Raw genomic sequence first — 12701 nt, 5'->3', positions numbered from 1 at the left:
AATAGATAAAACTTTCTTTTTGCATCGGCTAAAACTTATAGAAAAAGTAAAAAAGAACAAAATAAAAACAAATCTAATCTGGGTCCAAAGGATGTTGCGCCACACGAATACAGTATGCACGGGACCTAATCTAATACAGTATTTACAAGTAAGAATTTTGGTTAGAAAATTATGCCCTAATGAATTTACAAGTACTCCATCTACTTCGAAACATTTTCAGTTTCACACATCGCATTGGAGTTAAGAGTTGATCGCTTGAAAGTTGAAAGGCTTGAGAAGAAAGAGAGAGAAAAGATGGGAGGGAAAGCGAGGAAGAGGAGAGAGAAAAACTACCTAGCTGCTCATGGCGGCAACAAACTCCTCCCGCCGCCACCCAATACTTCTTCAATTGACGCTTTGCCCTCTAAACTTCGCAAACTCATGTCTCTTGTTTCCTCTCCCGCCCCTACCCGTCAAGGTTTAGTTTTTATTTTCACTCTTCTTTAAATTTTGAATCTTCCCCAAGTACTTTGAAATAATGGGGTTTTTGTGTATGTTTTCAGGGTCTGCAATTGATTTGGGAAATACTCAAAGGAAGAGCAAGAAAGAGGACATCACTGAAAATGTAAGTTTTAAGTTTTGTTTTCTAATCTTCGATTTTTATTGTAATTTGAAGAAACTCGAGCAATTTTTCGATTACCCATTTTTATAAATTGCATATTGGATAATATTGTAGCTTTAATCATTAAATGATAATGTCAACAAAATACTGTTTAATGAAATTGAAGCATTTGCATTGTAGGAGTATGAAGGACTATTGATTCTGTGTAATTTCGGTTTTAGTGTTTGCATATGGTACCTGTAGAGGCATTACTCAAAGCTTGTGTTATCCCTTGCCGGGTTGCGTTTAGAAACTAAATAAGTAAATGGCTCTGGCAAATTCTGAAACCTTAGTCTAGGGTTATAAAATTTCTAATGCTAGTACTCTGTGCTCTGCATTTGATCAGATATTGATTCTGGGCATGATTTGCTATGACTTTGGACCTTGTTGAGTAATTGTTGAACTTCAGAGGGGGGGGGGGGGGGGGGGGGGGGGGTTGTTGTTTCCGAAAGGAAGTCGTTAATGGATGGAGTGAGATTGAATGCTAGATTAAAATGGTGTTCTAGTCCTCAAGTTTACTATTTTCTATAAGGTTTTAGGTTGAGAGGTACCTTAATTTGGACTTTAAGAGGATTCTGCAATCCTTTATGCTTCCTCCATTTTTTACAAGTAGGCATTTTACAGCCCCTTTCTGCTCAACTTTCTTTCATCACAAACAAGAAGATTGGATCTCTACTTGTACCGTTGTGTTCCATTTTGGAGTTGTAAGAAAGTGAGACTACATTGAGCCGTCAACTCGTGATTAGCAAACTTTTTTCAACTAAAGCTTACTGTCTATTCTGGTGAAAAGATTTGTCAAATGGTCGGTTGAAAGGATATGGACATTCAATAAGTTATTCATCTTGGAAATTTGTAGAGGCTACTTTGCAGCATCAGTCTCCACTTGACTTTATTATCCTTCTATGTTATTATTGGATTGGCATTGTGTTGCTTATACTGATAGCAAGCGCTGATTACGTTGCTTATACTGTTACCAAGCACTGACTACGTTGCTTATACTGTTACCAAGCACTGACTGTGTTGCTTATACTGAATCACTGATAGCAGGCACTTATTGCGTTTCTTATACTGATACAAGCATGTGCATTGCTTATTTAGTCTTACCTCTTCCTTCTTCCCTCTTGCTTGTGAGATATTCATTGCTAAGAAAGATCTGGATTTAGATGCCCATAAAAGACTTTAATATTGTACTCACGAAATCTTAACCAGGAAAGCTTATGACATTACCAATGAAATCTTGGACACTCGAAAGCTCATGTTAATAAATGAAGGCTCTTGTATTTTTTCGGCTCACCAACATGTTAGATGGAAAAATGGACTCTTTTTTTCGAGACTTTTTTGTTATCTTGGTCCTTAAGCATGTATTTTGTAAAATACTAGATATATGCCCATAAGATGATTTTTCCGACAGATGAATGAATGGTGTTTACGTTATTAAATATATAGCACAGGCATTATGGCATAAAGCGCACATTAGTTGCTTCGCCCCAGATAAGAAGATATAAATGCACAGTATTATCCTTAGCTGAACTTCCTGCTGTCCCTGAGGGAGACAATAAAGATAAAAAAAAGTCGAATATAAATCAATTGAATTACAATCATGAGAGCCAGAACAAACTAACTCCTTGATCAGTAATGTGGTAAAATCATAAGCATTTAGGACAGAGACTGAAATATTGCAACTTAAACTGTGTTTTCGTGCCAAATACTTGCACCAGGTTTTGTAGTTTTAGAAAAGCTTGTTCATAACGGCATCAACAGATCGATCATCAGCTGCTCATAGACAATGAGTTCACCAAAACCCTGATTTTTAATTATTGGGATAAAAAGCCAATTATTTAAGATATTACGCTTGTTAAGTGCAATGCCGATGCAGTGGTATCGACCCTATAGATAAAACCAACACAACACAGTCACACTATCAGACGTTAAAAAGTTTACTAGTTTGTTCAGATGCTACTCTGTATCCTTTCGATGGCCTATGTTGTGTTGAAGCTTGAAAGGATGTCTATATGATCTGGTTGATTACGTAAAGCCCGTGGTGGCAAGAGAAGCGGGGAAAGTACACAGAGAAGACATATCTTTTCTGCTGGATCTTTCCCACAAGTTACTTAACCCAAAGGATCCTTACTGTTCAACCCAATTTTGTTCTTTCTCTGTGTCTGTTGAGGATTATAACTGTATCAAAACACCAAAGTTCTAATTTCTGATAGGAGAAATATGGCCTATGCGAGCATATGTCCTATGATCTACATTATGTTTCCGTAAGTGTAATGATTTTGTAAATTTGAAGTTTGATTGAAAAACTTATTTGCAGAAACCTCTCCCAAAAATTAAGATGGACGGTAAAAGCAGGGGAATTGGAAGTACAAGAATGCCACAAGGAACAGTGATTACTGATGCAAATGACGAGAAAAAGAATAAGAAAAGAAAGAGAAAGCAGGCAAAGGACCTCCGGTTTGAAACGGAGCTGGAAAAGTTGGACGGCGTTTCAACAAGAAAGCAGCGGAAAAAAGAGTAAGTCTTCTCTGTATATTTTGTACTTGAACAGAGTTGGATTGTTGGATTCATCATAATAGCTGTAGAATGACCCAGTAGTGAACACAATAGAATTAAGTGATTACAGAGTTGGATTGTTGCGTTCGTCATAATAGTCTGTAGAAGGACCTAGAAATGATAAAGGGGAAAACCCCGAATAGGAAAGGATGAAAGTTTCCCTGGTAAATCAGAGATGATATGATCTCTCAAGCGATTTGAGTATGATATGTGCTTCTTTTTTTGGGTGCATATGAACTTGTGTGAATCAAGCCATGTTTTGATGCAGGTTTCTAAAAGCTAAGAAAAAGAAACAAAAGAAAAGCAGTTCAGAGCATAATCTTGACCTTCCGAAACATGATGAAGTCAAATTTGGAGAGGTTGCTGAAGCTCCACCAAAGTTGACAATTCCTGTAAGGAGCATCTAATCTACCCATTATTGCAGTGTGTATATTATTAGAACATCTATTAACCAAAGCCGCTCTTTGCTTATGCAGGCATTCAAGAAACCTATGGATGCTTCACTTGAGAGGCGACGTTTGCTGGCTATTGAGGCCTATAGAAATCGTAAAGGGTGGACTAGTAGACCGGGAATTCATCTTCCTCCTGTGAGCTCATCATCCCCAGATTTTGTTTGATATCTGCTATACCGTGGCCACTCTTTTTTTTCTTTTTTTTGTGGTACTAAGACAAGACTGTGTTTACTGTCTGTAAGAACATTTTAGTGCATTCTAATAGCCGGTTAATTGCAGATTTTACATTTTTTTTAGTACTAGCCAAAGCATGAAAGTGTGATGATTTCAAGTATATAAAAAAAAAATAGTTAAAATATAAATCTGAAAAGAAGGATTTATTTTTAGCACATCAGAAAATACTATTCTCAAATCAGGTGAACTCACTATCAAACTATTGGAGTATTGGTATTACATCATGGAGCTTCATAAGAAGAGAGAAGGGGGGGATGTCTAATTTTCCTGGATGTACTCGCGAGGAATAGCACGCACAAATAAACCACCATCAATATGAAGGGTTATCATTGTCCTGTAATTTACAGTACTTTCCTCATCACAGAGTTTGAAAGCAAAATTGCTCAACAGCACAGCAGAAAAGATCTTCATCTGCTTGTAAGCAAATTCCTTGCCTAGACAAATTCGTGGACCTGCCTGTTAAAACCATGAAACTCAGAAATCTCGAATTGGCAATTACATACTTGATGTTTTTAGGGATTCAGAAGAAAGAAAGTGTACCTGAAAGGCTGTGAACTTGAAGGGACTCTGTGGTTGGAAGATGCCATTTTCGTTAAGCCATCTTTCTGGTCGAAAATTCTGTGCATCATCACCCCAAATAAATCTCATTCTTCCCATTGCGTAGGGTTGGTAAGCCACCATGTCCCCTCTCTTCACACTATAACCATCAGGAAGTGTATCATCTGAAAAACATACCTTTGCATCCTGTTGCATGCACAACTAAATTAATCTTCTCACATTTCTTCCAAAATCTTTCTTGTGAAAACAGAGAAAATAGTTGACCACTACCTCCGATTCATAAATTTCTTTACAGTTACTCCCTCCGTCCCGGAATACTTGACCCGTTTTCCTTATCAGGCCGTCCCTTAATACTTGACCTGTTTCTAAAAATGGAAATATTCTAACAATATTATATTATTTCTCACTCCACCCCTATTAACCCACCTACCCCCTACTCCATACAAAAAATAATTAAAAATTCAACCCCTACTCTCCCACAACCCCACCTCTTAACCCACCTCTCACTAACTACATTAAAATAATACCCCACTATCAACTACTACCTATTAAATTAAATAAGTCAATTCAAGTCCCTTAAACTCTGTGCCGGTCAAACCGGGTCGAGTATTCCGGGACGGAGGGAGTACTATTTACACGGACTCCAATGCAATATTTAATTACTAATATGTATGTGAAAAAATTATAAAATTTGATATTCTGAAAATACATACCGAGACTAATCTAACAAGATCTTACATGTAACGTTTTGATGTATATAATAGTGAGAATTTACGGTCAAAGTTTTCATACTCTGGACACATTTTTCAAAGTGTAAAGAACTTTCAGAAACGGATGTAGTATATGAGAATGTAGGCAGTATAATTACCACTGGAACTGCTGGGTAGAGTCTGAGTGTTTCAGTCAATGCAGCTTGTAGATAATGCATTTTGTCAAGTAAATCTTCACTTAAACTCCCTGCGTATTCTGCACACTTCTCTCTCCTTTTCATGTCTGTAACTTTCCTTACTTCTGCCGCGACTCTTTCCTGTACTTGTGGGTGTTTACAAAGCATGTAAACAAACCACGAAAGTGTAGCTGCTGTGGTATCTTTTCCAGCAATCACAAAGTTCAATATTATGTCCCTTAAATACTTGGGATCCTTGGTATGCAGCTGCATGAATCTGGATAACACGTCATCTTTTTTCATCTGCGTCTCCTGTGTGACATCCCACCTTAATACATTAGTATTAGATCCTGTTCTTTTTGGCTTAATTTCAGTTTCAGGACTTATTTCGCAGTTAGTTCAGTTCAGGAGCATTCAGTTCAGTTCAAGAGCATTCAGTTCAGTTCAGCTCTAAAGAACAGGGACTAAATCTCTTGAGAAGCAAAATCATCAATTAATTTAGCATTTTGCTTACTGCATAATTTCCTTGTGACGTCTGCATAAGCTCAACTTTGTTGTTGATCAACTTGTAAACAAAATCATCAACTATTTTGATGTTTTTCTTAAGTTGAGCCTCTGAACCAATGTTGAGATATTTTTTGATACGCCAGAAGGGGTCCACATATCTGTACAGACACAGAGCACTAGCACCATCAAAAGCTTGGCTGAATGTTTTTCCTTGTTCATTTGATCCGCACATACTGTCCAGATCAACTCCAAATGCAACCTTGAATATGGAATCTAATGTAGACCTCATGAACAAATCCTATACACAACGCGAAATCAAATAAAACCATTCAGAATTTAATCACACATTTTCAGAACATAAATCTGTACATTAGAACATCTTACTTGGATGTCCATGATTTGGTTGGATTTTGCAGCATTAGCAATTATATTTTCTAGTTTTACTGCTTTTTCCTGGAAGATTTTGCTGCTGAAATCCCTCAAAATCCTCGTTGAGAACTCGTAGCTTGATACTTTCCTTTGGTTGCGCCATTTATCTCCATCAACAGCAAAGATCCCGTCACCCAGCAGATCGCTTAGATTGTCATAGTTATAACCCCCCTGAAAAATTTTCAGTAATGCAAATCATTTACATAACTCCAAACTTTATTGGCTGCATTTTTAATATCATCATACATAAAACCAAAAATTATAACAAAAATATTTGGTACATGGCTGGTTTTGAAGTCTTCTACTTAACTAAGAATTTAAAGAATGTAATGCTTCCTACAAGGATACATGCAATGAATCTCAACTTCAAAAATCTTAATTATGAGCACCCAAACTCATTGATCGTATCATCGAGTTTCATGCAACATTCAAATACTGTAAAACAAATGTAAGTTTCATTGAAGAACGCGGTCCAGCATATATATACCTTGCCATAATTTTCAAAGTTGGTTTTGAGAATATACTCCACATTAGCAGGATCAGAGGTGTAAACCTCATTTCTAAAAGGAGCCAAGATTCTGTAAGTTTTATACTTGGCAGCAAGATCAGTCATATAATGATGAATCTTGTTGAAGTGAAGAAGGTGGTGGAACATGGTTCCAGCAACTGGGTGGTATTTTTTCTGCTCATATTTTTGTGGATACTTTTGTTTAAGAAATAATTTGATCAAGAGAAACACGACGATTGGAGAAGCTATGAATATTAGAGTGTTAAAAGTCATGAAATTTGGATTATGGATTTTCATTATCATAAAGTTTGATGAATACTATGATACTTTTGGATAGGATTCTGAAAGGGAAATCCAGTATTTATATTTTATAGACTGAAAAAATTATCTTCAAGGATTTTACGTGTTTATCTCCACCTTTCAATGTGTTTGGTGGTTGCATCAATAATAGTGTTGTTACTTGTTAGTGGTCACTTTTCTAAGAGGTACTAAAATTTGGATTTTTTTAGTAGGCTAGCATTCATTTATGTGACAACTTCCAGAATGGTACCTGTAGTAGATGTAATATGGATGCCAAAACTCCCAATTACATGACTGTGTCCGTAGTTGCTAAAGTCCAGGGTGTACTCACTATGTTTGTTAAGTCTCGTATGTAACGAGTGTATTGTCATATTGTGCATAATAAGCTTACTTATTTCAAGGAACATAAAGTCACCGCTTTTGCAAAGTTGACATTTATTTCGTATATGCTTTGGGATAATTAGGCAGGTTGTGTAGGGGAAAAAAACTGGGTAAAAGTTAACATGATAAATTTATTGTACATCGGGTGTGCGCAACAGTAAAACTTTTCCTGTTGCGGATAGCAATAATACTTTTTAGCTCCATCACTCCATGGAATAAGGTGGAATTATAAATCTGGAAAAGAGGCTTTTTATTGAGTTTAGGAAATATGTACACCATCTTCCATTATTACACTTAAATTACACAGTTGGATTCTGACATTAATTTTACATACTCCGTCATATACTACTTACTTTTCTTTCCTGGAAAGAAAGGGGAGGGGATTTACCTATATTTACAGGTACCTATTTTCGATGTAGAGCACGAATATGTAAACCACCATCAACATGGAGGTTTATCATTGTCCTATAATTAACAGTGCTTTCCTCATCACTGAGTTTGAAGATGAAACTGCTCAACAGAACAGCAGAGAAGATTTTCATCTGCCTGTAAGCAAATTCCTTGCCTAGACAAATTCGCGGACCTGCCTGTTAAAGTTAAACCCAACAAAAACATAATTAAAAGACTAAGAATCTGAATGAGGCTATTGAATAATCTTAGTGACTTGAAAAGGATAGCATGTGATTATCAAATTCAACCTGAAAGGCTGTGAACTTAAATGGACTCGCGGGCTGGAAGATACCGTCCTCATTAAGCCATCTTTCTGGTAGGAAATCCTCTGCATCATCACCCCATATAAATTTCATCCTTCCCATTGCATAGGGTTGGTAAGCCACCATGTCTCCTTTATTCACACTATAACCATCAGGGAGTGTATCATCTGAAAAACATATCTTTGCATCCTGTGGTAACACCAAACATTAACTAACTAAGCACATTCTTTGTCCAATAAAACCCTTTTTTGTCCTTCTTTCTGCAAGTAGGGATAACATGAAAACAAGTGAAAAATTCCTGATTTTGACTAGAATTACCACTGGAACTGCAGGATAGAGTCTGAGAGTCTCTGTCAATGCAGCATGTAAATACTGCATTCTTTCAAGTGATTCATCCGTCAAACTAGCTGCAAATTCTGAATAATATCTTCCCCCTTCCATGTTCGTAACTTTCCTTACTTCTTCAGCAACCTTTTCCTGTACATCCTGGTGTTTACAAAGCATATAAATAAACCATGAAAGTGTAGCAGCTGTGGTGTCTTTGCCAGCAATCACAAAGTTCAGGATAATGTCTCTTAAATACTTAAAATCAGTGTTGCTATGCTCCAAGAATCTGGACAATATATCATCCTTTTTTATCTGCATTTCCTGTATCAAAGACAATTTATGTAGGAATGATTTACAAATCCCTTCAGTAAACCAATATTATTAAAGAGGAGTAATATTATGCACTTACTGAGAAATTGGTCTCTGAACTTTTCATTAACTCCACTTTGTTACTGATCAATTTGTAAACAAAATCATCGATGATTTTGATGTTTTTCTTGAGTTCAGCCTCAGCACCAATGTTGAGATATTTCTTGATTTTCCAGAAGATGTCTACATATCGGTACAAAGATAAAGCACTAGCATCATCAAAAGCATGACTAAATTTCCTTCCTTGTTCGTTTGAGCCACACATACTATCTAACTCAACTCCAAATGCAACTTTGAATATGGAATCTAGTGTTGACTTCATAAACAACTCCTATACAAAGCCAAGTCAAGTCAAATAAAACCAAATCTGCTCAAGTTGTTGGAAAAAGAGAACAGTTTTATGCAATGGATTATCTTACTTGAATGTCCATTATTTGGTTAGAATTTGCAGCATCAGCAATTATATCTGCTAGTTTTACTACATTTTTCCGGAAGATTTTGCTGCTGTAATCCCTCAACATCCTTGTTGAGAACTCATAGCTTGAGATTTTCCTTTGGGTGCGCCATTTTTCCCCATCAACCGCAAAGATCCCATCACCTAATAGATCACTAAGATTGTCATAGTTATAACCCCCCTGCAAATTTTTTCAGAATAATCTTAGTTTACAGGAACACAAAAAATGACAGCTAAATCCTGCAACATATACATATCTACTGCACATGCAGAAACTAGAAACCATTTAACACTGTATTGTGGGAGTACAGGATTTACGATAAGAGATCCTCATCCCCATTTCAATTCTTCACTATCATTCTCAAATTGTCCAAAATCTAGGCCACATCATTGTTTCTACACATCAGTACATGAAATCAAATTATAAATTTATAACTGAAAAGAAAACAAATTTCATTAGTCCCACAATAGTAATTCTTTGGTATCCTCAGCTGGTTATTTGAATGGCTCTAAATAATAGAGCAGCAAAATAGCATATCCGAGGACATAAAGTACATCATGTTATAAGAAGTTCAAACAGAACTCTCAGTTAAAAATTTACAGAATGCTTTTCATGCTCAAGTATTGGCTTAAAATAAAAAGCACTAGAATTTACGTAGTATAAGCTACCAGATCAAAAGGCCCACCAACGGATTTGAGTATGGTACACAAGTAATCAAGTAACAATCACACCCCAAGTTCAATTCACAACTACAAAAGTCATGTACAAGTAACACATAACACATCTGAAGCACCAATGAGTTCTTATTTTAGTGGTTTTTAAGATTGAGGTCTGTGTACAATAGAGAATCTCTCGCCCACATTTGTGATTTATATTACACATCTGAAGTACCAATGAGTTCTTAGTCTAGTGGTTTTTAAGATTGAGGTCTATGTACAATAGAAAATCTCTTGCCCACATTTGTGATTTGTATTGCTGGCTCATTCGCACCAAAGGAAAAAAAAATTAACACATCCGAATCAAAATTGATAGCTCAAAACTACCATAAGTCCATAAGAGCTGGTCACCATAAGTTTACAAGAGAAAAGAAAGGGAAGTGATTTTAGTTTCCAATGTTTGGTTTAATGGGAGGAAATAAATGGAAGAGAAAGGAAAGTAATTTGCCAGCTTCTAATTTTCTCATCTCAAATTTTTTAAATTTTGAGAGGAAAAGAAACGGAAATTTCTATAAAGTAGCTTTCATTTCATTTCTCTTCCTTTTCCATGAAATGTCATTTCATTTATCAAACTAAACATGGAACATAATAAAACTAATTTCTTTCTTCCCGAGACCACCAGGCTCTCGTGTTAAAAGTAAAAAACAATTAAAAAAAAAAGGGGTAAAGACTAAAATTTGATACCTTGCCATAGTTATCAAAGTTGGTTTTGAGGATAAATTCGACATTAGCAGGATCAGAAGTGTAAATCTCGTTTCTAAAAGGGGTTAATAATCTGTAAGTCTTATGCTTGGCAGCAAGACGAGTCATGTAATGATGAAGCTTCTTGAAGTTTAGGAGTTGATGAATCATCGTCCCACCAATCGGGTGGAATTTTTTTCTCTCTCCATTTTTACGGAATCGCTTGTTCTTCAACAGTTTGATGCCCAGAAAAGCTAGGATTGCAGGAGCAATTACGATCGTAAGAGTGGTGATGTATGAGAAATTACCCATCTGAGTTTCCATTTGGAATATTGAATATTGAATATTGAATATTGAATCTTGAGTTCAATTGTTGAATATGTTGAGTTCAATGTTGAACGTTGAGTTTTCCCCCCTCCACGCCTCCAATGCCACAAAGCCAATGCAAATTATAATCGGATATTTCATGAAATACCCCCGAGGTTTAAGTTAATTCACCAGGTACCCTCGTTGTTTCAGTAATCTACCAGGTACCCCTCAGGTTTCATTTTCTCGCATGACTTAACCCTGCCGTTAAGTGGCCGTTAGAAACTTTTTTTCACCAGGTACCCTCGTAATTTATTTCACCAGGTACCCCTGAGGTTTTTTAGATTTTCACCAGGTGCCCTTGTGCTTTATGGTAATTTAACCAGATACCCCTGCTCACCAACGCCTAGTTTTTTTAAAAAAAACTAGCCGTTGGTAAGCCTTCTCTATTTAAAGGGGGAGCCGCTGCAACTCTTCACTACAAATTTCTGTTCTTCCCCTTAACCAACTCATATTTTCCCTAATTCCCAACTCACCTTCAAATGAGCTGATATTCTCAATCCCAATCTTCTTCTACAACGTATGAATCCTCATACGTTGTAGTTCCAAACAAAACATGCAACATATGTGGGAAAAAATTTGCAATAAGAAGTTCTGAAACAATGAAAAATCCTCAAAGACTATATTACAAGTGTGACTTATGTGACAACTTCAAGTGGTGCAAGGGAAGCATTGAGCAACCACTGCCAATCAGAAACAACAGAGGTAGCACAAAGGAAGGAGAAATTGAAGAAAACAGAAGCTTGGATGAAGAAATTCACCAAATGAAGAAGAAACTCAAGCAGCAAAAGAAATTAATGCATGGAACTATCAATATTGGCATTGTAATGTTTTTTATTCTAGTATTTGTAATGAGAAAGTGAATGATGACATTTCATCAATAATATGATATTTCATTTCCGAATTAAGTAGCTTTACAAAAGTGTGCCCTCGACACGCAAAAACTTTAAGTGTAGCTCTACAAAAACTTGCTCCCATTGGCAAAAGATATACATGATAGGTTTAGCAAAAAGTTATGCATAAATCACAAAATCAAGTACGCTTCCTTTTTCCCTTACTTGATGCATTACGTTGTTGCTGTGAACTGGAAGCACCTTGATCTCCCCCTTGCTGTGAACCAGCTGCACCAGAACCAGCTGCACCAGCTGCACCAGCAGAACCAGAAGCACCAGCAGCAGCAGCCGCAGCATCATCATCCTTCTTTTGCTTTGTAGTGGCCCCACCTCTGTATGTCCTTGCATTGTGTCCCACCTCCTTGCACTTACCACACCTCACAGTGCTATTTCTCTTTCCCCTTTTTGGATCATGTTTACCTCTTTTTCTCAGTTTAGGGGGTCTACCTGATGCTCTCTTCATGGGTGGTGGGAGGATAATAGGAAGGTCAAAAGAAGGCCATTGGGTTGGGTCAGGCATGGGGTGTATGTGCTCTGAGTAAGTTAACTTGTATGCTTGCCCTTTGAAGTAGTGAGACACAAAATCAGTAGCCTCAAGTCTTTGGTGGTAAATAACCCTAACGCCATGTCTGCAAGGTATGCCAGATATTTTCCATACTCCACAACCACAAGTCCTTGCATCAAACTTAATAGGGTATTTGACAGCCCCCTCTTTCACTTCATATTCCCC

At 36.8% G+C, this 12701-nt stretch overlaps 3 protein-coding genes across 4 annotated transcripts; 1 reads left to right on the top strand and 2 right to left on the bottom strand.

The window, feature by feature from the left end:
* Nucleotides 1-220: 220 nt before the first annotated feature.
* On the top strand, nt 221-3933 carry LOC110795803 (uncharacterized). Its single transcript, XM_022000827.2, has 5 exons — nt 221-457; nt 543-604; nt 2958-3157; nt 3465-3588; nt 3673-3933. The coding sequence occupies exons 1-5, from the start codon at nt 295-297 to the stop codon at nt 3811-3813; spliced, it is 690 nt and encodes a 229-aa protein (XP_021856519.1). The 5' UTR covers nt 221-294; the 3' UTR covers nt 3814-3933.
* Nucleotides 3934-3984: 51 nt separating this feature from the next.
* LOC110795802 (cytochrome P450 704C1) lies at nt 3985-7187 on the bottom strand. 2 transcript variants are annotated; one of them, XM_056837545.1, is made up of 6 exons: nt 6750-7187; nt 6218-6433; nt 5841-6131; nt 5309-5638; nt 4423-4641; nt 3985-4338 (listed from the first exon to the last, which is right to left on the bottom strand). In XM_056837545.1, the coding sequence occupies exons 1-6, from the start codon at nt 7071-7073 to the stop codon at nt 4141-4143; spliced, it is 1578 nt and encodes a 525-aa protein (XP_056693523.1). In that variant the 5' UTR covers nt 7074-7187; the 3' UTR covers nt 3985-4140. The 2 variants fall into 2 exon arrangements, with proteins under 2 accessions (XP_056693523.1, XP_021856518.1); XM_022000826.2 differs by having other exon boundaries at nt 4423-4626; nt 6750-7180.
* Nucleotides 7188-7677: 490 nt separating this feature from the next.
* LOC110795804 (cytochrome P450 704C1) lies at nt 7678-11149 on the bottom strand. Its single transcript, XM_022000828.2, has 6 exons — nt 10716-11149; nt 9280-9495; nt 8901-9191; nt 8483-8812; nt 8150-8353; nt 7678-8038 (listed from the first exon to the last, which is right to left on the bottom strand). Exons 1-6 carry the CDS (start codon nt 11034-11036, stop codon nt 7856-7858), a joined length of 1545 nt encoding a protein of 514 aa, XP_021856520.2. The 5' UTR covers nt 11037-11149; the 3' UTR covers nt 7678-7855.
* Between the last annotated feature and the right edge of the window lie 1552 nt (nt 11150-12701).

The sequence above is a fragment of the Spinacia oleracea genome, chromosome 2 (assembly GCF_020520425.1).
Source record: "Spinacia oleracea cultivar Varoflay chromosome 2, BTI_SOV_V1, whole genome shotgun sequence".
NCBI lineage: Eukaryota > Viridiplantae > Streptophyta > Magnoliopsida > Caryophyllales > Amaranthaceae > Spinacia > Spinacia oleracea.
This window is presented reverse-complemented; position numbering and strand designations above follow the sequence as displayed.

Bases quoted from the DNA above. Each gene is read 5' to 3' on its own strand.
- LOC110795804 (XM_022000828.2), bottom strand. From the start codon at position 11,036: ATGGAAACTCAGATGGGTAATTTCTCATACATCACCACTCTTACGATC. The intron at 9,192-9,279 runs GTAAGATAATCC...GGCTTTGTATAG, and splicing joins ACCAAATAATGGACATTCAA to GAGTTGTTTATGAAGTCAAC. The intron at 8,354-8,482 runs GTAATTCTAGTC...GTGTTACCACAG, and splicing joins TCTATCCTGCAGTTCCAGTG to GATGCAAAGATATGTTTTTC.
- LOC110795803 (XM_022000827.2), top strand. From the start codon at position 295: ATGGGAGGGAAAGCGAGGAAGAGGAGAGAGAAAAACTACCTAGCTGCT. The intron at 605-2,957 runs GTAAGTTTTAAG...ACTTATTTGCAG, and splicing joins AAGAGGACATCACTGAAAAT to AAACCTCTCCCAAAAATTAA. The intron at 3,589-3,672 runs GTAAGGAGCATC...TTGCTTATGCAG, and splicing joins CACCAAAGTTGACAATTCCT to GCATTCAAGAAACCTATGGA.
- LOC110795802 (XM_056837545.1), bottom strand. From the start codon at position 7,073: ATGATAATGAAAATCCATAATCCAAATTTCATGACTTTTAACACTCTA. The intron at 6,132-6,217 runs GTAAGATGTTCT...CGTTGTGTATAG, and splicing joins ACCAAATCATGGACATCCAA to GATTTGTTCATGAGGTCTAC. The intron at 4,339-4,422 runs GTACACTTTCTT...TGGTTTTAACAG, and splicing joins TCAAGTTCACAGCCTTTCAG to GCAGGTCCACGAATTTGTCT.